This window comes from Boleophthalmus pectinirostris, unplaced genomic scaffold (assembly GCF_026225935.1).
Source record: "Boleophthalmus pectinirostris isolate CB_2022bp ecotype Guang Dong unplaced genomic scaffold, ASM2622593v1 HiC_scaffold_17, whole genome shotgun sequence".
Taxonomy (NCBI): domain Eukaryota; kingdom Metazoa; phylum Chordata; class Actinopteri; order Gobiiformes; family Gobiidae; genus Boleophthalmus; species Boleophthalmus pectinirostris.
The window spans coordinates 35,831,428-35,857,892 of NW_026571115.1; the positions used below are offsets into that span (position 1 = coordinate 35,831,428).

Below are 26,465 nucleotides of genomic sequence, written 5' to 3' on the forward strand. Positions count from 1 at the left end.
AAGTTGATCATTTATGTACTTTTTATGTACTTTTTTAATCAATACCTTTTTGACTTATATATTTCCAGTCTTTGTTTTCATATTAATTTTTTTCTGGCTTTTATTACATTTTTTCCAGCTCTTGTTTAGACCTGAACACACGCTCAATGCACGAGTTTATTTTTACTTTTGATCTGTTTATTTTACAGACTGTAGATCACATCAGAGCACGTTTATGTTTACTGTCACTTCTATCAGTGATCATTTCAAATGCAAAACTTCCCGAAGCCAGAGTCATACTTGGATGTGCTGAGATTGTGCAGATTTGCAGTCACAAAACGATTAAAAACCTTCAGGACCAAACGACAGATAAAAGGTTGAAATGACTCCAGCTCGTTCATGATGTGTCGTTTTGTTTCTGAGCCGTCGTTGACTCAGTGCGACTGGAGATGACCTACATAAACACGTCCATGTGATTCACGATGGTGGAGAGGATTACACGGTGTTCTGGGTCATGAATCCAGCGTCGACGTTCTTACAGAAACAAAACAAAACAAAACAAAAGGTCCGCAGGTGCAGGACTGGTTCTGTCAGAGCAGGAATCAGGAAGTCACTTCAGAAAAACTGCACCTTAAAAGGAAAAGAAACTCTAACGATGACGATTATTAAAGCAGAACTTATGTAAATGTGTTTGTTTATGTTTTAAAACAAGTCAATTTGGATTAAATAAAGAAAAACATTTCTACAGTTTGATTTAAAGCCTCGAACCAGATCATAGTCCCGGTTTTAGACCTGGTTTTAGTTCTGGTTTAGTCGTGGGTTTAGACCTGATTTAGACGTGATTTTAGTCCTGCTTTAGTCCTGGTTTTAATTCTGATTTCGACCTGGTTTAGACCTGGTTTTAGTCCAGGTTTAGTCCTGGTTTAGTCCTGGTTTAGTCTTGGTATAGTCCTGGTTTTAGTCCAGGTTTAGTCCTGGTTTCAGTTCTGTTTAGACCTGGTTCAGACTTGGTTTTAGACCTGGTTTAGACCCTTTTTTAGTCCAGGTTAAGTCCTGAATTTAGTTCTGGTTTAGTCGTGGGTTTTAGTCCTGCTTTAGTCCTGGTTTCAGTTCTGTTTAGTTCTGGTTTTGACCTGGTTTTAGACCTGATTTAGACCTGGTTTTAGACCTGGTTTAGACCCTTTTTTAGTCCGGGTTTAGTCCTGGTTTAGTCTTGGTTTAGACCTGGTTTAAGTCCTGGTTTTAGTCCGGATTTAGTCCTGTTTCAGACCTGGTTTTAGACCTGGTTTAGACCCTTTTTTAGGTCTGGTTTAGTCCTCATTTTACTTCTGGTTTTAGACCTGAATTTGACCAGATTTTAGTCCTGGTTTTTCGGTTTGATTTAGACCTGGTACAAAAAAAAAAAAAAAGATCTTAAAAACAAAAACCCACACGGTCAGCAGCCGTTTTCTGATCAACCAAACATTTTATTCAAAACAAAACATGTATAAGAAAAGACAGCGCGTTCACTTTTACTTTTACAGTCTCTTTTCACTAAAATCCTTTGTTGAAACATCCATAAAAAATACTTCATCGCATCAACAAAAAAAAAAAAAAGAGTCCCGACCTTTTTCCGAGCTCACATGAAAAAATACAACGATACAAAGACGACGAGTACAAGTACATGATCCATATACACAATAAATAATCTGTACAGGAACGCCACTGGTCTCAGCCGTGGCCAGTGCAAATCCACCTCTACGCTTAAAGCCGCACCGTGGAACTTTTCTGTCATTGGGTAACGCCGCCTGCTCGTCTCCACGGCGACGGTAAAGGCTTCAGGAGCGTCTCAAAGTGTGAAAAACTGATTCAATTTATGGATTTTTATACGTACAAAAAGTGACTCCGCGAGGTTATAGGCGTGTTACTGCTCGGTCTGGAATGTCCCGCAGTACAGCATTAAACTTATTTCCAAGGAGACGTGCAAGAGACACCATAAAGCCGAGTTACAAGTCGGGTTTGTGGAGAGGAGAGCCCAGTAACCAAGTTTTTCAAGGTGTTTTTGAACGAGAGAAAACATCTAGAATTGAATAAAAAAATACGGTAAGATGGATATTTAATGCCGTACTGTGGAGCATTACGGACAAACTGCATCGCCATGGAGACAACCACCCAGAAAAAGATCCCAATTAGACACTATAAAGCCGTGTTACAAGTCACGTCTGTGCAGAGGAGACCCGCGTAGCCAAATTTTTCAAGGTGTTTGTGAACGAGAAAAACGTCTAGAATTGAATAAAAATACAGAATGTTGGATAAGTAATGCTGTACTGTGGAACATTACGGGCAAATGCATCGCCATGGAGACAACTGCACAGAAAACAATCCCAAAGAGACACTATAAAGCTGTGTTACAAGCCAGGTCTGTGGAGAGGCAGCCCCGGTAACCAAGTTTTTCAAGGTGTTTTTGAACGATAAAAAACCTCTCGTATTGAATAAAAAATACGGTAAGTTGGATATGTAATGCCGTACTGTGGAACATTCCAGGCAATTGCATCGTCATGGAGACAATCACACAGCGGTCGATTCCAAAAAGACACTATAAAGCCGAGTTACAAGTCGGGTTTGTGGAGAGGAGAGTCTAGTAACCAAGTTTTTCAAGGTGTTTTTGAATGAGAAAAACATCTAGAACTGATTAAAAATACAGCATGTTGGATATTTAAAGCCGTACTGTGGAACATTCTGGACAAAGAGACGGCTTTATGGTGTCTTTTGCACAGGTTATGAGTCAGGTCTGTGGAGAGCTGGCTGTTCTCACCAAGTTTTTAAAGGCGTTTTTGAACAAGAAAAACCTTTCGTATTGAATAAAAATACAGTATGTTGGATATTTAATGCCGTACTGTGGAACATTACGGGCAACTGCATCTCCATGGAGACAAGCGGGCAGCAGGTGATCCTCTAAAGAAAAGTTCCATAGTGCTTCTTTACCCAAAAAAAGAAGTACAATACAAAATCTCGACTTTGCGTCGGTTCTTTTAAACGCTCCGGAGAGTTTGTTTTTGGAGTTTCGGGAGGTTACGGCGGCGGAGACATCCAGTTTTCTTTCTTCTTCAGTCTTTCATGGTCTCCGCCCGAGCAGCACCTCTCTCCCCCTGAGGCGTAGGGGGCGCTCACGGGTGCCCGGCGTCCGCGGTCCCGGTCGGGGTCTAACACCACAGGTCCAGGTTCTCGGTGGCGGCGAAACCCGGGTTGTCGCGGATCGTCCAGTACGTGTTGTTGTAGAGCCAGACCTCGCGCCCGCTCTCGTCCACCGTTTTACTGAAGGAACAAACAAAAACAACAGATTGATTCAGAACCACAGATCGTTTGAGTTTAGAGATGACCACAAAGTAAAATCAAACTCATCAAACTCTACTCCGAGCTCCTCACTCTGTCTCTAAAGGAGCAGAGGAAACTCATTTGTGTCGCTCGTATCGTCGATCGTTACCCAGAGCTCATGACCAGAGGTGAGGGCAGGAACGGAGACTGACCAGTAAATCGAGAGCTTTGCCTTTCAACTCAGCTCCCTCTTCACCACGACGGTCCGATACAGCGACCGCAAAGTCAAAGTCCCTGGGTTCTGAGGAACTGTATGTACAATTCTGATTCCAAGTCTTGCAAATATGACCCAACTGTGCTTCTGAATATGAGGTGAACATGTCCGAGCTTTTACTGTTAACAACTGGAATACTTATTTTTAAACATTGGATAATCATCTGGAGAACTGAAACCTCACTGCCTAAATGAATAAACCCCCGACTTGTACGTGTCCCATCTGAAGGTGAAGGCTCCCAGGTCAGCGTCCTGCACGGGTCCATTTTTAGAGACCCGCATCTGCGCAGTGCAGCGTCGCACCCGCCGCCCGTTAACCCGAGATTATATCAAAGTTAAACATTCCACCCGTTACCCGCCCATGCACGAGATAAATCACACACAAATTAAAAGTGTCCTAACTGAAGCACTTTATTTCAACGAACGAAAATGCTGAATGAGGACTGAATAGGCCGTTTGAATAGTACGGACAAAAGCTTTCAGAAATATTCGTGTGCATAAGATAGAAATCCTTGCATATTTGTCTGTACTTAAGCATAAAATAAATATTTGTAAACTCTCGAATGAGTCCAGTCCTACGTAAAATGTGTTCTGTGTATTTTATCCATCAGAATATGAATTAAAAAGTTACAACATCGAGAATTACAATCGAGAAATGAAATGAAACAATTACACTTTCTTCAGTACGGATACGAATTCACAGACACGACTCGACTGTCAAGAATCTGTCATCGTTTCACAGACATTATTTATTGAGCAGACGACTAAACCACAACTAAACTAGGACTGCTCCCAGGACTAAACCAGAACTGAACCAGGACTGAGTGTTGGGGATGAGCCAGGAGGTGCGTGTAGACCGTTGGGTGACTCTGGGTTCTCTCTCAAGTCCAAGATTAGTCCTGGTTTAGTCCTGACCCAGCCGCCCGTAAAATTCCAGAACATTAAAACTCGCCCGTTTCAGCAGCTGCTTCGGTGTTTTAAAAGTCTGTGGTTCTGTGTTTTACTCACTAGAAGAATCGTGGCTGGTGCTCCTGGTTCCTCTTGGTCAGCTCCTTCCTGCGATCTCTCTGCTTCTGCTCCACCTCGTCCTTCTTCTTATCTGCTTCTGTCACTTTGCCCTCCTCCAGCAGCCTGCGACACAACACAAAAACACACATAACACTCAGTACAATAGACAAAACACAACACTCAGTACAACATCACACTCCAAAACATCCACACAACGATCTATTGTCATGACTCAAGATCCTAGATGACACAAAACTGACATGTGAGCTTTAAGTCAGGTTAGAATACTGTTCCTGTTTCTTCTTTTGTACAGATGTAACCACCAAAATATCCTGATATCGTCTCAAAAGTCTCACAATAATATCGTGGACTGTCACAATATATCGAATCACAAGTTCCTTCGCTTAAATTCATGGTTTTATAGCAGCAACATCTTATAAACATCGGGAACTACATCTCCCATGATTCATTTCAGCGCAGACAACAGGAAGAAATATGTTTTTTACTTGAATTCTTGGGATTATGACGGAAATAATTCACACCAAAATCTTGTGAAGTTATTTTAAAAGCAGAAATGTGTCCCATCTACAATTATATCAGCCTCTTCAAAATATCGCAGTAAATATCGTACAGTGAGATTTGGAGGTCGTTACATCTGTATTCTTCAGCCAAGGTTCTGTTTGAGAGAAGAACTCAGCCTAAATCTGCACGGTTTTAATTAAGTTGTGACTGCAGGACAATATTTTGTGTTTATATAATGCAAATATTCATAGTTTGGAATGAATTAAACCCCACATGATCTTATGAAGTACGCGCAAGTGGATACAAAGAAATACTGCTGTAAAATGTGTTCAAATGGTCATATACCATGGAATATCATTTGTAATATATTGATTATCATTTGTTCAAACTGTTTCTCTTCCCAACAGAATTGAAAAATAGTGAAAGGTGAAGGTGATGGGCAGGATTGATCCACAGGAAGAACCAAAAAGGAAACATTTGTCTGACTAAATCAACCTGAGTTTACAGAGAACATTTTGTATGTGGAGCGACGACAAAACAAAATCCCGTTTGTTAATGGAGAGGAGCAGAAGACAAACAGACTGAGCTGCACTTTCTTGTTCTTGTGGTTTTACAGAAACATCACGTCTTGGTCTCTTTGCAGTGGAAGGTGTTTCTTGGTGAACAGTTGGAGCCTTTCACTTTGGCGTTGACTTTTTAAATTCATAACTGAGGTTGAACGAAGGATCGGGATTTTGTTTTGTTGTAACGACAAACCGAGATGACGGAAAAGCCGGGAGCAGCTGAAGTGTGTGTTTTCTTGCGGTCGATGTAAATACGTTTGTGTCTCTGTCCAATCAGAACCCTTCCCCAACCCCAGACCATGAGCGGAATTAAATAAAGACGATTTAACGTAGAAACCGGGCGCTCTTACCTCTGGTCGGGGCGGTAGCGCGTGTCCGTAGGGGGCAGCACCTTCTGCAGCTGAGGTGTGAGTTCGTTGAGTTCTCGGGCGTATCTGGAGAAGCCGTAGAACTGGAAATAATCCTCCGGCTGCTCGTCTGCACACGACAAACACAAACTCACGTTAAAACTTTCAATCTTCATCAGAGGAAAGAGGGATTTTTACAAACACTCCGCTTCATACAGCGCATTTAACGTCTTGTATAAGCAACATTTTGTGGACGTCTCAGTTTAACAATCTTCATTTTTCATCCTTCTGAATCCCAGGAGCAGCACATGTTGTTCTGAGCACTGCCCCGGGGTGTGTAGAGGAGTTGTTGTACTCACTTGGCTTCCAGATGCACTTGGGCTCTGGCAGAGTGTCACAGAAGATGCCCTCGTGCCAGAAGCCTCCGAAGCGGTGCACCACCTCCCCCGAGCGGTTCAGCACCTCCCCGTGCACCTCGTTCTTCGCGCTGGTCGAGCTCCAGTAGCGCGCCTGGACAAACAACACTCAGAGTCAACACCGAGCCACACGAGCCGCTACAGGAAAAACTGGACGGTCAACATCATTACAGGATTATCTAACTCACTATAATAATCCAATTTAAGCTTTTTTTTCTTCCAGTATTTCCAAAATAAGAAAACTATTTGTGAAAAGCAGAACTGTGTAAGATTCCTGGTGATTCTGTAGAAAAAGTAAGTTAAAGTTAAACTTGGAGATAGAACAGTTTTACTCCATTATTTGGAGATGCAAAAAAAAAAAAAAAAAAAAATCTGAAATGAAATTAAATTAGTTACATTTGTGTTTATTTTTTGACTGAAATCTTACACAGTGGGGCTTTATCTGTTTATGCCACAAAGTACAAAAAAAAGACTATTAAGTGGGAAAAAATGTATATTGCAGTTTAAGTTTTGGAGATACACTCAGTAATATCTGTTATATAGCCGATAGTAGAAAAAAAAAGAAGAAATGTACTGAAAAGGCTCCACAAATCAAAATGATTTCAAAGATCACACTATTGTAAATAGTGTGATCTTTACAGTTGATTTTCGGGACCAATTAAACTAATGTGACCCCGGTCCCCCCCGTCCCCCCTCACTCACTTTGACAAAGGAGATCTTGCACGTGCACACGTCGCTGTTCTTGTTGATGATGAGCACGTCTCCGTAGTGCTCCAGAGTGCGGTTCTGAGTCAGCACGTTGTGGATGCACGTCACCACTTTGTTCCACTCGTAGTGATCGTTGTACCTGCACCAGAGCAGAGCTTTAAGACCGAACCGTCACACTGTAGAGTTTCACATGTTTCACATGTTTCACACTGTTCACACTGGTGCACGACTGTACTGGTGAACACTGGTGCTTTACCTGGGCAGAGTGACGTTGACTGGACCAGACGAGATGATCTCCAGAGACTTTCCCCAGAACTTGTTCTTCCATCTCTGATCTGCACAAACACAAAGTTCATGTTATTGAAACTACTGTGCTGTAAACATATGTGTTTATTTACTATATTTAACATGAAGATTTAATACTAATAAACCATGTTAGTCTGTATTAGTGACAGAATTCACACTGACCCTGCCAGAAGGTGAAGTTCTCAGACTCTGCGTGGCAGGCAGAGATGGGCGGGTGGTGGCTCACCTGGAAAAATACAGTAATATTATTAGTGTTAAGTGAAATGTCTCATGGTGTGTGTTAAAGTCTAATCCGAGTCACTTCAGAGAAACTGAAAGTATTCCAAAACATTTAAACAGTCTCAGGTTCACACAGTCCTCTGCGGGGTCTCTGCGGGGTCTCTGCGGGGTCTCTGCGGGGTCTCTGCGGGGTCTCTGCGGGGTCTCTGCGGGGTCTCTGCGGGGTCTCTGCGGGGTCTCACCTGCTCGCTGACGTAGCGGAATCCTCGGTCCTCCCTCACGCTCTCGTACGTCTCTCCCAGCACGGGGTTAAAGGGCTTGTACCGGTTCCTCCAGGAGGCCCAGGCGTAACCGGAGATGGAGAAGGCAGCCACATACACCTGCACACAGAGAAGGAAAGTACTCAGTCAAGAATCAGCACAGAAAGTAAAATTATAATAAAACAGATCATACACTGGATTTATTTACACATTTGGCTCATTCTGTCTGTTATTATCAAACTGATCGACAATCAAAGAGAGAGTGTCAGCCCTGGATTTTATGTGTATTGTACCATACTGTTGCAGGCTCGTCTGTGTGGTTGTGTACTTGTACTGCGTGGTTGTGTACTTGTACTGCGTGTCGTACCATCCTGATGTAGGGGTCGTCGGTGTGGTTGGCGGTGTCCAGGAGCTCGGAGTACTCCAGCTCCTCGCTGACTCTCTGCAGGAGGCACAGCGGCTCGTTCAGGGCCACGGGCATGGACACGCGGGACAGGTCTTTGCCGATGTTGTTGTAGAGGATGGACATGACGCCGATGTGGCTGTTGTCGGTGCAGTGGGCGGGCAGGGCGGTGCGGCGGCCTGACGGGGACAAGATTTAAGGCCACATAGAAGAGAAAAAGAAAGTACTACCGTTTAATGTTGAAAATCATCTATAGAAGAAAGCGTTTTATTATCATCGCAGTATCGGAAATGGTATCGAGTATCAAGTATATTCCTGTTCCTAGTATCTAAATTGAGTTTTAGTGCTGCGACACAACACTAACAGACGCATATATTGCTTATATTTTTGTGAACGCTGATCATATCTTATGTTACGATTTCAGAGCTGGACCAGAGTTAGATTTGCTCAACTGGATTTCGCACAATTGGAAAAAAAAAAAAAAAGAAATGACTTTATTTTGTCTCACTGAAAAACGTAAATGTCTTTGAAAAGTCACTGGTAACACTTTATAATAACTACAACTTATTTAGCCTTAATAAAGCATGAACAAAGGCTTAATTAATAATGAACAAAGACTTAATTCATAATGATTCACACTTAGTAACTACTTAATTACTACCTTAATTCGCACTTGCACTTAATTTGCCTGTGCTGTAAATATTTACTCATAATTATTTCATACTTAATTACTCATGAACTAACCATTTGAGCATTTATTAATCATTAGTAAACTATGAGAGAATGATTTACTAATAATACAATGCAATGATCATTCAGGCAGCTGTTATCTGTTAAGTCTTTTTGAGAGCTTTTCTAAAGTGAAGACTAATTATCCTTTATTAAGCATTTACTAAGCGTGAATCATTATTAATTAAATCTTTGTTCATTATTAATTAAGTCTTTATTCATGCTTTATTAAGGATAAGTAAGGTGTAGTTATTATAAAGTGTTACCAAGTCATTCCCTGAGCATAAACGATACACACTTAAAGGTGCATTGCGTAACTTTTCCGGCGGAGGTTCCACCATGTGCTCGTCTCCATGGTGATGTTGTCGCTTTGCTTGGGATGTTCCACAGTGCGACATTAAACAAATATATCTTGCATTTGTCCCGTTACAGGTGGTTTTAATTTCTCAAAACTACAAAAACATGCTTTTTTTTTTTTTTTTTTTCTGTGAGCGGGTCCACCTCTCCACAGATCTGAGCTGTAACTTGGCCTGGTGATGTGGGATAGTTGAATTAAATGAGCATTTGAGGAAAGAAAGAAACCACCTGGAGTGAAGCAAATTATGGACAAATGTGTGTAGAGTCCCTCAGTCGTTCAGGTAGATCCATGGCAAAGGTGAAATTCAGATTCTTCCTGTTGTTCTCTACTAGAAAAGTTACACGGTAAATCTTTAACTGTAGGCGTGGGACTCACCGGTGTCAGAGCGCACGAGCCGTTTGTCTGGAGCGTTGTGCAGACTGTCCCTGTAGTTGAGCGTGGCAGCAGCTGGAAAACAAACAGTAATGATCGTTTAAAATGTCATGTTCACACTTAATGAACGGAGGCTACATATACATATACATATATACATATACATATACATATTAATAATTTTAAGTCTTGGTCACAAAAATAAGCTATATCCAGGGTGTTTTCTATTACAAAATTGTATTTGAGCTTTACAAAAACTATAATTTGTGATTAAGTGCAACATACTGAGAAGAAAGAAGGTGATTTGTAGTGAGTTAGTTGTGGATTTGCGAGTGAATGTTTAGTTTAATCGACCTTTTTACATACAAATATATTTTTTCCCCAAACACTTTTCTGTATAAATAAACTTTTTTACATGAGCTCTCGTGCAGGTGTCGGGTTCTGCGTGCAGTTCGGGTCAGGTGCACAGAGATAAGGAATATTTTGAGTAGAGACATCTCGCTTGGCCAATATACTGGACTAATATTTACAGTTTTTTAGCGAGGGTGAAAGGTAACGAATTACATTTACTCACCTTACTGTAACTGAGTAGTTTTTATGAGGTAATTAATAGGTAATTTGACTCTTACTCAAGTACTTTTGACCCAAGTATTTTACTTCATTACACTGGAATCCACCCTTCTCACTGAGTAAAATCAGACTGACAGAAAAAACATGAAATGCGAAAAAAAAAAAAAAAAACCTAAATCTGCTGCAAACGGAAGGAAAGAAAGGTCATCGTACAGAACTGTCAGTCCGCCTTGGATCGACTTGGATGATGCTGGTGCCGAGTCATGGCACTTTTTCATTTCTTATATCAGAGTCGTTTTCGTTTTGCATACTTTGATTTTGGTTTAATTTTCTTTCTTTTTTTATTATAATGTTGTGTTTATTGTAATGTGATTTGGACCATATTATTCAGAATTTTTGTAACTGTTTTGTTTGTTTTTTTTGTTAAATTTCTTACGCAGTTAAAGTTCTACGTTCTACAAAGTTCAATAAACAGAAGGACGAGCTCAGTTGTCTTTAAAATGTACAAAGTTTGTCTGCATCACCTAAAACTTGATTAAAACGCTTGTGCTGGATTAGATTTATGACTAATCCTTTTTTTTTTTTTTTACATCAAATAACTGAAAGTAACTTTTACTCAAATTAGATTTTAAATGAAGTACTTTTTTAGGTTTTTAGATGGTTTCTTTTACTTTTGCTCAGTGGTGGAGTTAGTCATTTGGAGGCTCTAAGCGAGTTGAGTTTGGGGCTCTCACTATAATACACCATTTTTTTGTTTTGTTTTGTTCTTGAGACCTGCACATTTCTTATTTACTTGAATTATGGTGGATTGGAAACTTCTCTTATTAGTTCGGTCGCCTGCTGGAAAACCAGAGCTGAAAGTAGTTTTATTTTTTTGCCAGTACAATTATATTTTTGTTTAAATCCAATACATATTATTATTTTTTTTCTCTTCTACTCTCTTTTAATGTCACACAGAGAGAGAATCAAATTGCTCTGAGGTCTTAGCCGTTCGTGGCACTGAGGGCAGTTGGTTGGGGCCCCATCCAGGTTTGGGGGCCCCACGCGGTCGCTTACTTTTGCCTAATTGTAGCACCGCCTCTGTTTCTACTTGAGTAGGAATTAAGAAAAGTAAAGATATTTTTACTTAAAGGTTGTATGGAGGATTTTTTTATTTGTTTCAAATTGTCAATGAAAGTTTAAAATACCGTTACAGAGACGCAGCAGCTTTGTAATTATGATGACCAGAAAAAAAAAGAAAGAAAATCTATCAACTGTGGAATTGTGTTGAGGCCAGATAAACATCAGCCAATAGAAAACGAGGCTGCCTCATTTTCTATTGGCTGTTAGGTTGTCAATCAAACTCCCTACGTTTCTAAGGTAACTATGCAGCGGTTCTTAGAGGCTTTTTCTAATTGTGGCTCTCTCGCAGTTCGCATAAAGTTTGTTGCGATGTCGGACGAGAATCCACGACCAGTTCGCCGCAAAAGAAAGTCGGTTTTTGATGTCGCTGAAAGAAGAAGAGGAGGAGAAAAGGAGCGAAGACAAACTGAGGTGATTCTTGGAGATTCCTTTCAGTGACTGCGCGACTGAAGCAGACAAAGGGTCTAAAAACTGAGGTGTCGGTCTCTAAATTATTTCTAGAGGGACCTGAGGAGGAGGAAGGTGGTGCACTACATTTGAAAAAGGACTGTTGCTGGATTTTCTTCTTCCTTAAAAAAATCCTCTATACAACCTTTAATTATAATTTTTCAGTACTTTTTCTAGCTCTGCCTTTTAGCTGCGTTAAATCTCTAGTATAGGCCGAGTTTTTTTTTTTTGGGTTGACTTGCTGCTTTAAAAAAAACAAACTTTTGTGAGTATTTCAGGGTGTGTACGTACAGTGTCCCTCCTCGGGCTCGGACGTGCTGGTGGTGGTGATGTCGCTCAGTCCGCTCTCGTCCGACTGCTCGGCCTCGGACGAGCTCTCGCAGATGATCACCTCGCTGGCGTCGTAATATTCGGCCAGCGACTCGGCCACGGAGGGCGGGCGCTGGCTGTGCAGGGACGGCGTCTGGACAACAGGGGGCGTAACACAAAAACTGTGAGTGGAAAAGTATTCAGGCGTCTCCAGACTTCGTCCACAGACAGACACAGAGCTGCACACACCAGGTCAGTGGTTCCCAACCTCTTATATCATATACTGATTATTTACTTTAACTCAAATTTTTATTATTTTTTTGTGTAGTATTGAATTTCACCATAAATACTTTCACCGAGATATTGTGTGTAAATAAATACAGGCTGTAGTGATGGAGGTTATTAGTCATTAGTGAAATTTAAAGATGCACTGTGAAACTTTTCTGGTGGAGGGTCGGCTGTTTTTGTGGCTCAAAACTTGCTGCGCCCTTCCACAGATCTGACCTGCAGCTCGGCGGTCACCTGCTCGTCTCCGTGGAGATAAGGACCACGGGGCCTCGGGCCAAAGAAACAGAAAATATCGTGGAGGACAAAAGGCTTCACTCAATTCTGCAGAATATGAATTTTATTTCGTAAATAAAAAAGTAAACCACTAAACACATTTAGTCCATGTTTAGACCTGGTTTAGACCTGGTTTAGACCTGGTTTAGACCTGGTTTAGACCTGGTTTAGACCTGGTTTAGACCTGGTTTAGTCCTGGTTTAGACCTGGTTTAGACCTGGTTTAGTCCTGGTTTAGTCCTGGTTTAGACCTGGTTTAGACCTGGTTTAGACCTGGTTTAGTCCTGGTTTAGACCTGGTTTAGTCCTGGTTTAGACCTGGTTTAGTCCTGGTTTAGACCTGGTTTAGACCTGGTTTAGACCTGGTTTATGGTTTAGACCTGGTTTAGACCTGGTTTAGACCTGGTTTAGTCCTGGTTTAGTCCTGGTTTAGTTCAGTTGCCTTATAAAATATGTCATTTAAAAAAAAAAACACCTCTAAAATAAAATAATAAAAGTAATGCAGCTTTAGTCCAGGCAGGAGGTAAAATTATAAAATATATTTATGTTTGATGAGTTTAAAGGGGCCGGTCAGAGTCGACCAAAGGGCCCGATGTGTCCCAGACTCTGGACAATCCCAGGTCTGATGGAGACAGTCTGGAATATTCCAGACAATAATAATAATAATAATAAAATAAAAACATCTGAACTGAGACAAGCAGGTGACGAACCCTCCACCTGAAAAGTTACATAATGCATCTTTAAGGGAAAAAAAAAACACAAACAAAAGGGTCTGAACTCAATCCCAAATGAATCCCCAGTTAATCATTAAATGAAAGGGTCAGTGGTCCCTACACCCCCGGTTGGGAAACACCTCCACGTCCATCAGACCGTGAGTGGATCTGCTCGTGTGATGTGCAGCCCTGCGTCCGGCGAGGCCCTGCACCGCTTCACCCCTCGCCCTGCTCCTGTTAGTGCACAACCCCAGACTGACAGGTGAGTGACAGGTGAGTGACAGGCGCAGGCTCCTCCCCACAGTACACACCTGCTGGACGGTACAGAAGGATTCGTCCGAGGAGTCAGAGGACAGGGAGAACGAGTGGACTTTGGTCAGGCGCGACTGAATGTCAAACTAAACACACAGCAACACACACGGGTCAGCGCACGAAGCACATGCAGGGACAGGGACAGACAGGGACAGACAGGGACAGACAGGGACAGACAGGGACACTGGGACAATAAATACTCTCCAAAACATGCACAGGGGCAACAGCGGCCGTCCTCTAGTCCAAAACAAAAGCCCACTGAAGCCATGCACGGACACAAACCCACTTCCACGGTTAGTCCTCACACAGTGTTAAACGTGTTGCGCAACAAACTCTGTTCACGCTCACGTCACGAAACCGGGAAGACGTTTGGAAACACGCGACGACAACTTCCGACCGACTGCGATCAAAGCCACTGAAGTAAATGTGACCTTCTGTTTGGAATCATCTGGAATTTGTGGCCCTCATCTCTTTAAATCTCATGAACCCAGTGCGCTCGGAATTGAATGTAAGCAGGAAAATGATAAAAACTGAGCTATGGTTGGAATTGTTGATTATCCGAACATAACGGAACGCTGCAATGACATGGAGATGTAGAAAACTGGGATAATTTCTAAAGATTTTGTTAGACTTACTACCGTGAACAGAGCCCAAAGGAAGTTGTCATCGCATGCTCCCAAACGTCTTCCCGGTTTGTGACGTAAGCGTGAATAGAGCCGATTAAAGGGCCTGTATCCCGCTTATTTTCATGCAGTTAAACCAAATGCGTCTTGGCTCAGTACAGATGTGTTGTAAAAGAAGCTCTGTGCTGTCGGTATCGAATTATGATGATAAACGTAAACTCCGCTCTGGTCTTAGAGTGTTAAAAAAGTGCTTTTAAAAACTCATTGCGGTGAAGAATTAGGATGTTCAGGGACGGGGGCCTCCTGCTGGTGCCCAGAGTCAGAGTTTCAGATTCACGCAACTAAAACCTGAAACAGTCTGAACATGTGAGACAGACTCTGACTTTGTTTAAATCCAGACTCGAAATGGTTCTGTTCAGCTGCGTCTGACTGAAAGGTTTCCATTCTGCTCTCTTCTCTCTCATTTAATGTCTCGGTAACACTTTATAATAACTACACCTTACTTAGCCTTAATAAAGCATGAATAAAGACTTCATTAATAGTGAACAAAGACTTAATTAATAATGATTCACGCTTAGTAAATGTTTAATAAAGCATAATTTGTCTTCACTTTAGAAAAGCTCTCAGAAAGACTGAACTAACAGATAACAGCTGCCTGAATTATCATTGCATTATTAGTAAATCATTCTCTCATACTTTACTAATGATTAATAAACACTTAAATGGTTAGTTCATGAGTAATTAAGAATGAAATAATTATGAGTAAATATTTACAGCACAGGCAAATTAAGTGCAAGTGCTAATTAAGGTAGTAAGTAGTTACTAAGCGTGAATCATTATTAAGTCTTTGTTCATTATTAATTAAGCCTTTGTTCACGCTTTATTAAGGCTAAATAAGGTGTACTTATTATAAAGTGTTACCGATGTCTCTTTTGATTTGTTTGCATTGTTATTTTAATGTATTTCTTATTCTGTAAAGCATTTTGAATTACTTTGTGTACGAATTGTGCTTTACAAATAAACTTGCCTTCAAAACACATCAGGTAAGTGAGGAAAAACTATAAATATTTAAAATGAACTAGATCAGGGGTGGGCAAACTATGGCCCTTTAATCTCTAATCCGGCTGGCTGATCTTGAATAATAATAATAATTTTCAGTCTTTTAAAAGTCATTTCGATAAATAGTAAATACTGTAGAGGCCTTGAAATGCAGATATTTTGTTCTAATGCTTTGTAATTTGGGGATATTTTAATAACATGGGCTCTGTTTTCTACATATCCCATGTTATTTTTTCTCTTACAAGGTGGATTGGTCTGGCCCTTCTGTCAAATTTTAGAACCCTTTGTGGCCCACGAGTCAAAAAGTTTGGCAACTAGATTATTTTAAGGTGAAATAATCAATACATATCCACGTGAGTTCTGTACGATATGAGTAAAATAAATATTGTTTTAGTTGGTGCTGCCACAATCGTTTCTCATTTTAGATTTACTGTATCTTGAGCTCGACTCCTTTGTGTTTTAGTCACAAGACTTTGTATCAGCTGAGGAGCCTCAAACCAGTTTGAAACCTGCTCCGTCTGAATCTCTAATCTCTGCCTCAGGAGCTCAGACGGGTGCTGTTCCTGTGCACCTGTCTCTGCCGGGAACAGTTAAAAGAACAATCTCCCTCCGCAAATCTGAGAATCGGTGAAACGTGTAAAGTCCCGTCAGTCGGTCTGTTGGTCTGTCTGCGGTGTCGTTGTTTGGAGGTTGTCGTGGAAACAGGAGGAAGCAGGTTGTGTCTGGTCCTGTCCACAAACAAACCCAACCTGCTCCGGGTTTCACTGCTCTCTCAGGGAGCGGCTTTTGTGCAGAAAAAAAAACCGGGCCCGTCACTCTCTCGCAAACAAACATTAACTCTGCACTGCATTTCTCTGAACGGGACAAGATTTACAACTTATATCAGGTTCTTCATCTCGTTTTCAGATTTATTATCGACGTACTAGTTCTGAGATGCTTCATTCCCGTCTAGAGGTTGTTTATTTTAAGAGAACTTGTCAAGTAAAATTATTTTGCTGCATAATTTCACAACTTTTTAGGTGTTTAAGAAGTGTTTATAAGTGAAGTGTTTATATTTTTAAGTGTGGAGGCCAAAATGCTTCACTCAGATCTGCATAATATTAACTATACTTTGTTATAAAAAAAACAGTAAATCACTAAACCGGTTTAGTCCTGGTTTAGATATTAGTTCTGAGATGCTTCATTCTAGTCTAGAGGTCGTTTATTTTAAGAGAACTTGTCAAGTAAAATGATGTTGTTGCATGGAAAAATAATTTCACTACTTTTAAGTCATTTTCGAGAGATTTAAGTGTTTACATCTTAAATGTTGGGCCAAGCTTTTTTGCAGAACCATGTCACTCTAATCCTGATCTGTGTGAAGACGTCAGTCTGAGTGTCGTGTCCTTTAGCTCCTATTTAAACCTTCTGTGAATATGAACATCCAACATCAGGGAACTTTGTGTAGTAGTAGTAGTACTAGTAGTGCCTCATACAGGGTGGCTCAAAGTCCGTAGTAGTAGTAGCACCTAACAGAGCGAGCTGCGGAGTGTATGTAAACAGTAGAGTATTTGCAGTAGTAGTATTACCTCAGAGAGAGTACTACAAAGTGTGTATAAACAGAGTATTTGCAGTAGTAGTATTACCTCGGAGAGAGAGTACTGCAGAGCATATATAAACAGTATTTGCAGTAGTAGTATTACCTCGGAGAGAGTACTGCAGAGCGTGTATAAACAGTATTTGCAGTAGTAGTATTACCTCAGAGAGAGTACTGCAGAGCGTGTATAAACAGTATTTGCAGTAGTAGTATTACCTCGGAGAGAGTACTGCAGAGCGTGTATAAACAGTAGAGTATTTGCAGTAGTAGTATTACCTCGGAGAGAGAGGTGTATAAACAGTGGAGTAGTGCAGTAGTAGTATTACCTCGAGAGAGTACTGCAGAGCGTATATAAACAGTATTGCAATAGTAGTATTACCTCGGAGAGAGTACTGCAGAGCGTGTATAAACAGTATTTGCAGTAGTAGTATTACCTCGGAGAGAGTACTGCAGAGCGTGTATAAACAGTAGAGTATTTGCAGTAGTAGTATTACCTCGGAGAGAGTACTGCAGAGCGTGTATAAACAGTAGAGTATTTGCAGTAGTAGTATTACCTCGGAGAGAGTACTGCAGAGCGTGTATAAACAGTAGAGTATTTGCAGTAGTAGTATTACCTCGGAGAGAGTACTGCAGAGTGTGTATAAACAGTAGAGTATTTGCAGTAGTAGTATTACCTCGGAGAGAGTACTGCAGAGTGTGTATAAACAGTAGAGTATTTGCAGTAGTAGTATTACCTCGGAGAGAGTACTGCAGAGTGTGTATAAACAGTAGAGTATTTGCAGTAGTAGTATTACCTCGGAGAGAGTACTACAGAGTGTGTATAAACAGAGTATTTGCAGTAGTAGTATTACCTCGGAGAGAGTACTGCAGAGCGTGTATAAACAGAGTATTTGCAGTAGTAGTATTACCTCGGAGAGAGTACTGCAGAGCGTGTATAAACAGAGTATTTGCAGTAGTAGTATTACCTCGGAGAGAGTACTGCAGAGTGTGTATAAACAGTAGAGTATTTGCAGTAGTAGTATTACCTCGGAGAGAGTACTGCAGAGTGTGTATAAACAGTAGAGTATTTGCAGTAGTAGTATTACCTCAGAGAGAGTACTGCAGAGCGTGTATAAACAGTAGAGTATTTGCAGTAGTAGTATTACCTCGGAGAGAGTACTGCAGAGTGTGTATAAACAGTAGAGTATTTGCAGTAGTAGTATTACCTCAGAGAGAGTACTGCAGAGCGTGTATAAACAGTAGAGTATTTGCAGTAGTAGTATTACCTCGGAGAGAGTACTGCAGAGTGTGTATAAACAGAGTATTTGCAGTAGTAGTATTACCTCGGAGAGAGTACTGCAGAGTGTGTATAAACAGAGTATTTGCAGTAGTAGTATTACCTCGGAGAGAGTACTACAGAGCGTGTATAAACAGCAGAGTATTTGCAGTAGTAGTATTACCTCGGAGAGAGTACTGCAGAGTGTGTATAAACAGAGAGTATTTGCAGTAGTAGTATTACCTCGGAGAGAGTACTGCAGAGTGTGTATAAACAGAGTATTTGCAGTAGTAGTATTACCTCGGAGAGAGTACTACAGAGCGTGTATAAACAGTAGAGTATTTGCAGTAGTAGTATTACCTCGGAGAGAGTACTGCAGAGTGTGTATAAACAGAGTATTTGCAGTAGTAGTATTACCTCGGAGAGAGTACTGCAGAGTGTGTATAAACAGAGTATTTGCAGTAGTAGTATTACCTCGGAGAGAGTACTGCAGAGTGTGTATAAACAGTAGAGTATTTGCAGTAGTAGTATTACCTCAGAGAGAGTACTGCAGAGTGTGTATAAACAGAGTATTTGCAGTAGTAGTATTACCTCGGAGAGAGTACTGCAGAGTGTGGCGAGCTGGTGGGACGTGTTCTGCCTGAGGTCCGGTCCGGTCCAGGCCTGTCTGAGCCGCTCTCTCTCCAGGGTCAGGACCTCGTGGACGGAGCGCAGAGACGCGTGCACTGCAACACACACACACACACACACACACAAAACACACACAACTCATCACAACAGAAGAGTAAGAGGATATGACACATTCGTTTAGGAACCAGAGGTTGTCTGTTTGAATCTTGCCCAAGTAAATCATGTCCCTTGGCGAGACAGTTCATCCATATCACAAACTGTGGTCCAAAGCAAGAAAAATGATCCAATGAAAGCTTTTTGCCGAAACGTAATTTAAAAATGTGTGTGGAATCCCTCAGTTGTCAAGGTAGAATCGATGGCAAAAGGAGAAATTTGTTTATTTAGGTTGAAAACGTTTCGAAACAGCCACTTTACAAGACGATGTACCAACACAGACGAGAGAGCAATACTGGACCTCAGTCTGCTGTACATCTCCACCCAAAAGCCTCGGGACTTTGAGGACAGTGAGCTGCAGATCTGAGCCAGAGAAAAGAACTGGTTCGAGAGAAGAGTTAAAGAAGCTATTTTTGTTAGGAAAGACAATCCTTCCCTTGAACAGAAATGGAGGACTGAGACGTCACAAAATACTTGGTGAAGAAGATTAAGACTAGTCTCAGTTGCTTTCGTTTCATACGTAAAGATCTATCGCTCCACACTTCTAAACTATTCATGAACGCGATGATCTTCTCTCATCTGTCTTATTGTATCGCCTCATGGTCCCAGGCTCCTCAACTACACTGAAACCACTTTGTTCATTTTACAAACTGACCCTTAAGATCCTTGACAAAAAGCCCAAACACTGGCACCACTGTGAAATTACAAAGAAACATCAGCTTTTTAACTTTGAAAATTTTATCAATTTTAATAATCTTAAATTATTTTTTTAAGTGTCTTAACCGCGATACACCATTACACTCAGAATTTGCCAGGACCATAAAATGTTCACACAGAGCGAACACAAGAGGCGCTACTCGTGGTGATTGTGTTGTTCCTATGTACAGGACGACTCTTGGTCAGTCCTCCTTCTCTTTTAAAGGGGCCAGTCTGTGGAACGGTTCACCAGCTCATTTAAAATTGGAAACCAACCACAACCAATTTAAAAGGAAATTAAAATTACTGTATGTGTTAGAGAATTCTATGATATAAATGTATTTCTTTGATTAAAGTCTCATTAAAGTGTTACTCATTTATATATGTAATTCTTTCACTAAAGTATTAATCATTTAAAGGGTGAATCATTTAAATATTAATCATGGTGTAATCAACATTGCTTTGGGTCTGTTTTGGTTCAGGAAGTACAGGACATGATACCAGCAGCAGATATGAATGACATGTCAACTGACAGATTAAGCTAATCTACTATGGGCGCCAACAATTCTGGGTTTGTCCCATCTTATGTTAAAACTGAACGGCCTTGGGGAACTACTAAATTGTCTATCTTTGGGATATGTAATCAAATGTGAAATGGGAGGGTGGTTCAGTTGACGATTGTTAGTTATAAGATAACATGTGAAATGTATGTCATCAAGTGTTGCTTATCTGTGACATGATTTTCAATAAAAGTGTGACTTGGAGAGTTGTTGAGCAGAGTCGGTCAGGGAGCTGACAGACAGTGGGCACGACTCTCCTTGCGCAAGTATAAATTTTAACCGTCTCTTTCTGGTGTGTCTTTATTTAATGTAATCTGATGTCTTAGGGTAGAATTCCCTGACAGTATGTTTCCAATCAAAACTGCATCCACTGAAAATGCACTGTATATATTTTATCTGTATGTAATTTATGTGTCTTGTATTCTCTGTTTTTATGCGTGTAGTTTATATTTTTATATGGACAGGTGTTGAAAACTTGCACTTGTGCTAAAACACTCAAAGCAATGCATCTGGCTTGTCTAATGCGATTGTGACGTCCTTAATAAACATAAATAAATCCATCTCCTAGTTACAACTCCATCCTCAAATCTAAAACAATGAGAACAAGAGGGGGAGCCACGTCAGGGCCAGAGGTGTGAAAACCCTCATTTTGGGCCGGAATGATTCTGCTAATAAATCCCTCACTCAGGAAACATGAATAGGCCGAGTTACAAACAGAAACTATAAACAAGTAGTGTGTTAGTTTCAGTGTGGTCGGCTCTTCCCTTCAGGCAGATACGAGGACGTTTCCGCCAGCGTCTGACCACAGCGGAAGAAGCAGCTTGGAAGATCTGCGAAATGTTTTCAACCTCAACAAACGTTTGTCCAGTTGACTTAGTGAATTTCTCCTTTGCCGTAATTTAAAAATTAAAAATAAACACTTTTGGACATTGGTCGTCTGAATGTGCTATTCATTTTTTTTTTCCACTTTCAAACCTTGTATTTGCGCCTCTACAAGAACTTTGGTGTGCGTTTTCTGTTTCGTTTGAAAACAGTTCACCCGACATTCTTTACGCGGGTCCTGTTATTGTCATTGGATTTTTGCCAGGAAGGGCATCGTTGCTAAATTGCCAACTTCTCGCAGTGTTTGTCATTACAGTGCGAGGACTAAGAACTGCACGTGTATAACTTAAAGGGCAAAAGATCTGGAACCCATGATGTAACAATTATAAGATCAAAAACATGGTTTAAAATCAGTTACTCCTTAGGTTGAAGTCTGGATCAGTCTGAGGGAAATGAATGGAAGTCTGTAATATCTAAAAGCCTGGAAAAGCCAACGTGTTCGTGTGTGTTCGTGTGTAATCCGTGTATCATTCGTTCATTCGTTTTTCAATATAAAACCAAAAATAAGAAAACGAAAAAACAACAGTTTTCTTCGTTATTTGTCTCCAAAACCAAAATGAAAAAACGGATAACGATTTGTTTTTTTCAGTTTTCGATTTTGTGTTTAAATGAAGAATGGAAAAAACGGATAACGGTCGTTTCCCGTTTACGTGACTACAGTGACTGCGATGCCGGACTTTTGCACCGCATACGGACTGAACCGGGACTGATCCAGGTCCGAGACCAGAGCGGGACTGAGACCGGGACCAGACCGGGACCAGACCGGACCAGAGCGGGACCAGAGCGGGACCAGAGCGGGACCAGAGCGGGACCAGAGCGGGACTGAAAGCGGGACTGAGACCGGGACCAGACCGGGACCAGAGCGGGACCAGACCTGAGGCTCAGAGCCCACAGCAGGGCCGGAGCTCGAAGCTGAGGCTCGGACCCCGTGGAGGCTCGGAGTCAAAGCTCGGAGTCCGCCCTGGTCCCGCCCTGGTCCCGCCCTAGCCCTAGTCCGCCCGTCCCGTCTCAGTCCCGCCCTGGTCCCGGTCTCAGTCCCGCCCTGGTCCCGGTCTCAGTCCCGCCCTGGTCCGGTCTCAGTCCCGCCCTGGTCCCGGTCTCAGTCCCGCTCTGGTCCCGGTCTCAGTCCCGCTCTGGTCTCGGACCTGGATCAGTCCTAGTTCAGTCCGTACCCGGTGCAAAAGTTCGGTATCGCAGTCACGGAAGTCACGTAAACGGGAAACGGCCGTTATCTGTTTTTTCCATTCTTCATTTAAACACAAAATCGAAAACTGAAAAAACGAATCGTTATCAGTTTTTTCATTTTGGTTTTGGAGACAAATAACGAAGAAAACTGTTGTTTTTTCGTTTTCTTATTTTTAGTTTTATATTGAAAAACGAATGAACGAATGATACACGGATTGTGTGTGTGTGTGTGTGTGTGTGTGTGTGTGTGTGTGTGTGTGTACCTCTCTGAGATGCGGCGCAGATCTCGGTGTGCAGTTTCTGGGCCTCTGGAGAGCTGACCTGGGGCTTGGACAGTTGGGAGTAGAGATACCCCGGGAGAGAGGGCACAGAGGCACCCAGAGCGCTGTTACTGCTGCCCAGAGTGCCTGTGGGATACTGCACACACACCACAAACAACAAACAAACACAACAAACACACACAGAGGCAAAATTTACACTCAAGACTTGGATTCAACAATACAGATTTTACAGTGCACTCCTATAACGTTTGTACATTTTTACATACAAGCCTCGGTTACTCAGCCGAGTTTCCGAATGAGAATTTAGGATTGTTTGTCCTAGTGCAGACATGTCAAATTAAGGCAAAATTTGGCCTGTGATATAATTATATTTGGCCTGCGAGATCATATCAAACATGTATTAGAGCTGCCCACCGGCTACAGATGGAACTAGAGAGATATTATTTATTTAAAATGTTGTTATTATTTTATATTCCGCTTGTTCTGGATTCAGTGTTCAAACAAAACTATTATTAAACATTTATTTGAATAAGAAAAGGTTTAACATTACATATCTTGAAATAAGAGAAAATAGCAGATGTTGGTGAAATTTTTCAATAAATATTTAGTTTGGCCCACAACTTAGTCCCAGTTTTAAATTTTGGCCTCTGTGAATTTGAGTTTGACACCACTGGTCTAAACGATCGTTCACCCCTAATGTCAACAACATTAACATAAACTTAATTATTCAGACTGTCACATTTCCTGAAGTTGCTCACAAACTAGAGCAACTATAACCTATAAACGTGAATTATTAATATTCCACCGTTGTTTGGCCACTGGATCAATTAACTCATCATAAATGTTTCCTGTCGTGTCATTCAAGTGATGGAGACGTGGAAACAAAACATTTCTGATGTAATTTGAACAGAACGGAATGTACCATCTCCCCCATGGCCTCGACTCGTGACAGTGTCCTGGAGTGACCGAAGCCTTTGCTCATCTTCTTCTTGGGCTTCTCCAGAGTCAAGTTCTGTAGGACGACGCACATGGACACGTTACAGTGAGATGAGGTGGATTAATGTAGAGACCTTTGTGTGTGTGTGTGTGTGTTTGTACCTGCATGCTGATCCTGAGCTCCAGGTCGGTGCTGGTGATGGGCAGTCCTCCCTCCAGCCAGTGCAGCCTCTGGATCAGCTGAGCCATCTCCGTGAGCTCGGCCTGACACCGAGCCAGCTCTGGAACAACACGAGGAGCAGATTAAAAACAAAATACAGAAATACAACAATGATCTGTTTTAGAATAGTGTAACTCGAACACTGTGTGTGTGTTTGTACCGTTGGAGGTGGCGTCGATGTCCTGCGTCTGCTGGAGCCAGGCGGACACTTTGTTGTTGACCCCGGGGTGAGGAGCGGCTCTGGGGGCCGGGCTGCTCATCTCCGCCTGGTACACGGACGCTGAGCTGGCGTAGTGCGGAGGCTGGAGACAAACGGACACAATCAGAGTAAGCATCAGAGTCAAAAAAAATCTGAACACATTACGGCAAAGATCTGAGCAATTTAAATTAAAAACTAGAAATGATTCTTTTTGAGTAAAAACACGAGCGATTCTTTTTTGAGGACCCAGAGTCCAGTCAGAGTCAAAACACGAGCGATCAGAGTCACGAGCGTTTTGTCAGAGTGCGAGAGTGCGAATTTTAATCAGAGTCAAAAACACGAGCGATTCTTTTAATCAGAGTCAAAAACACGAGCGATTCTTTTAATCAGAGTCAAAAACACGAGCGATCAGAGTCAAAAACACGAGCGATTCTTTTAGTCAGAGTCAAAAACACGAGCGATTCTTTTAATCAGAGTCAAAAACACGAGCGATTCTTTTAATCAGAGTCAAAAACACGAGCGATTCTTTTAATCTGAGAATCAAAAACAAGCGATTTTTTTAGTCTGAAAATCAAATACATATTGTAAACTGAGATACATTTAAGCATATAGTGACTGAACACTTTTAAGTATTGAATATTTACAAATAAAATCACAAATTGTGTATTCTTATTTTTGCCATTTTGTCACTGTTATCGATATAAAACATCTTTAATTCAAATTCTCACTGTTTTTGCTTGTTTATTACTCTGTATTTAATGTCATGATGCCATTTTTGTTTTGTTTTTGTTCAATTATTTAAATCATAAAAAGATATAACGATTTAAATTCTCAAGTCTTAAAGTCTCAAATTCTATTGCACATTTCAGCACATTCAGATACACTGGAAAAAAAAATACCTAGGCAAGTTAAAATGACAAATTAAGAACATTTGACTTTATTTGAGTCAATTCAACTTGACGAGTAAAATTATCTGTCAATGGAATAAGTGTGTTTGTCTTAATTCAAGCGACATTAGATTTTGTTTCTTATTTTAAGTGTTTTAAGTGTCAAAAAGTTGTTGTTTTTCTTATTTGAAGTGTAGCCAGATGTATTTTCATATTTTAAATACAAAAAGTCTTGTTCCACTGGCAGATTGTTTTACTTGTCAAGTGAAATTTACTCAAATCACGATCAAACTTTCTTAATTGAAGTCGTGTTGAGTTACCGTGGAGCGTCGGGGCTGGGCGAGGCCGGACATGGGGGGCAGGGAGCTCTGGCCCAGGGACAGAGCGTGGAGGACGCCCCGGTGCACGCTCATGGCCTCGTTCTTCTTGAAGATCCGGTGAGCGCAGAGCTTGGTCAGCCAGATGTAGAAGACGTCGTTGCTCTTGGCCTGCGCGAGAAAACGAGCGAGAAGTTACACCGGAGATTAGAACCCGACTGGCAAAAAAAAACAACAAAAAAACGGTTTCTTAAAGTGGCAGATTTTCATTTTTTTTCTAATCATCAGTGGGAGATCGATCGCATGTGGTAAAGATTTATGAATACAAGAGGGTCCGAGTTGTAAAAATAAACAAACTGTATTTTTCGAATTATAAGTGTCATGTGACTTATGCTCCGGTGCGACTTGTATATTAAAATGTTTGAGTGAAGCGTGGAGAGGTTCTAGTCTTGTGTGTGAGTTTCTGCTGCTCCTGTTCCTCCTGCACCACTGTCACTTGGCTCTACTGCGCCTGTCTCCTGCAGAAAGAGCCTCTGTCCCGTCTGTATCACGTCAGTCGATCGCACCGTTACTTAAAAAAGACAAAGACTGAGAAGACCGAACACAAACGTCCCCAAAACAAAATCAAGATTCTGCAGATTTACAAACTGCAAGTCGTGAAATTTGCAGCTGAAAACGGAAATCAAGCAGCGGAAAGAAAGAAAGTTTGGAGTGAGAGAGAAACTTGTGACACTTGTGAAACTTTCCTGAAGTCACTGGACGGACAAAGCCTGGACTTCAGTGACACCGAAACCATCCTGTCGGGATTCAGAAAGACCAGAATAATTCTAACTGGAACTGATGCTGGAAGCGGAGCTCTGTTTACAGTGTTGGGAAGGTGACTTTTAAAATGTAATCCCCTACAGATTACAGATTACATGCCCCAAAATGTAGTTTGTAACATAATCCATTAAATTACTTAAAGTGAGTAATGTAATCTGATTACTTTGGATTACTTGATTTGCTGTAGAGAAACAAAGACGAGGAAATCTTCACGTAAGAAGTTTTGTCTGATAAAAGAAAATAAAAAGTCCAGATTTTAATGAACCAAATTAAAAATATTATTGATAGAAGAAGAAGAAACACGTCCACACAGCAGGATTTAGTCCTGGTTTAGTCCTGGTTTTAGACCTAGTTTAGATCTAGTTTAAACCCGCTTTTAGTCCCGGTTTAGTCCCAGT

At 41.3% G+C, this 26,465-nt stretch overlaps 1 protein-coding gene across 3 annotated transcripts in view; it reads right to left on the reverse strand.

Annotated features, from left to right (window-relative positions):
* Positions 1 to 1,401: 1,401 nt before the first annotated feature.
* The window catches only part of LOC110158160 (oxysterol-binding protein-related protein 7-like), a 57,500-nt gene continuing 32,436 nt past the window's right edge, over positions 1,402 to 26,465 (reverse strand). Inside the window, exons 8-25 of one of the 3 annotated variants that reach the window (XM_055152756.1) lie at positions 25,249 to 25,416; positions 24,003 to 24,144; positions 23,785 to 23,903; positions 23,609 to 23,698; positions 22,669 to 22,822; positions 18,891 to 19,024; positions 13,789 to 13,875; positions 12,188 to 12,359; positions 9,761 to 9,832; positions 8,263 to 8,477; positions 7,878 to 8,015; positions 7,579 to 7,642; positions 7,367 to 7,445; positions 7,105 to 7,249; positions 6,346 to 6,496; positions 5,990 to 6,116; positions 4,555 to 4,677; positions 1,402 to 3,273 (exon numbers count right to left, since the gene is read on the reverse strand). In XM_055152756.1, the coding sequence (XP_055008731.1) occupies positions 3,162 to 3,273; positions 4,555 to 4,677; positions 5,990 to 6,116; positions 6,346 to 6,496; positions 7,105 to 7,249; positions 7,367 to 7,445; positions 7,579 to 7,642; positions 7,878 to 8,015; positions 8,263 to 8,477; positions 9,761 to 9,832; positions 12,188 to 12,359; positions 13,789 to 13,875; positions 18,891 to 19,024; positions 22,669 to 22,822; positions 23,609 to 23,698; positions 23,785 to 23,903; positions 24,003 to 24,144; positions 25,249 to 25,416 (2,292 nt within the window). In that variant the 3' untranslated portion in view covers positions 1,402 to 3,161. The remainder of the gene's footprint in view (positions 3,274 to 4,554; positions 4,678 to 5,989; positions 6,117 to 6,345; positions 6,497 to 7,104; positions 7,250 to 7,366; positions 7,446 to 7,578; positions 7,643 to 7,877; positions 8,016 to 8,262; positions 8,478 to 9,760; positions 9,833 to 12,187; positions 12,360 to 13,788; positions 13,876 to 18,890; positions 19,025 to 22,668; positions 22,823 to 23,608; positions 23,699 to 23,784; positions 23,904 to 24,002; positions 24,145 to 25,248; positions 25,417 to 26,465) is intronic. The other 2 variants (XM_055152755.1, XM_055152758.1) reach the window with 2 other exon arrangements.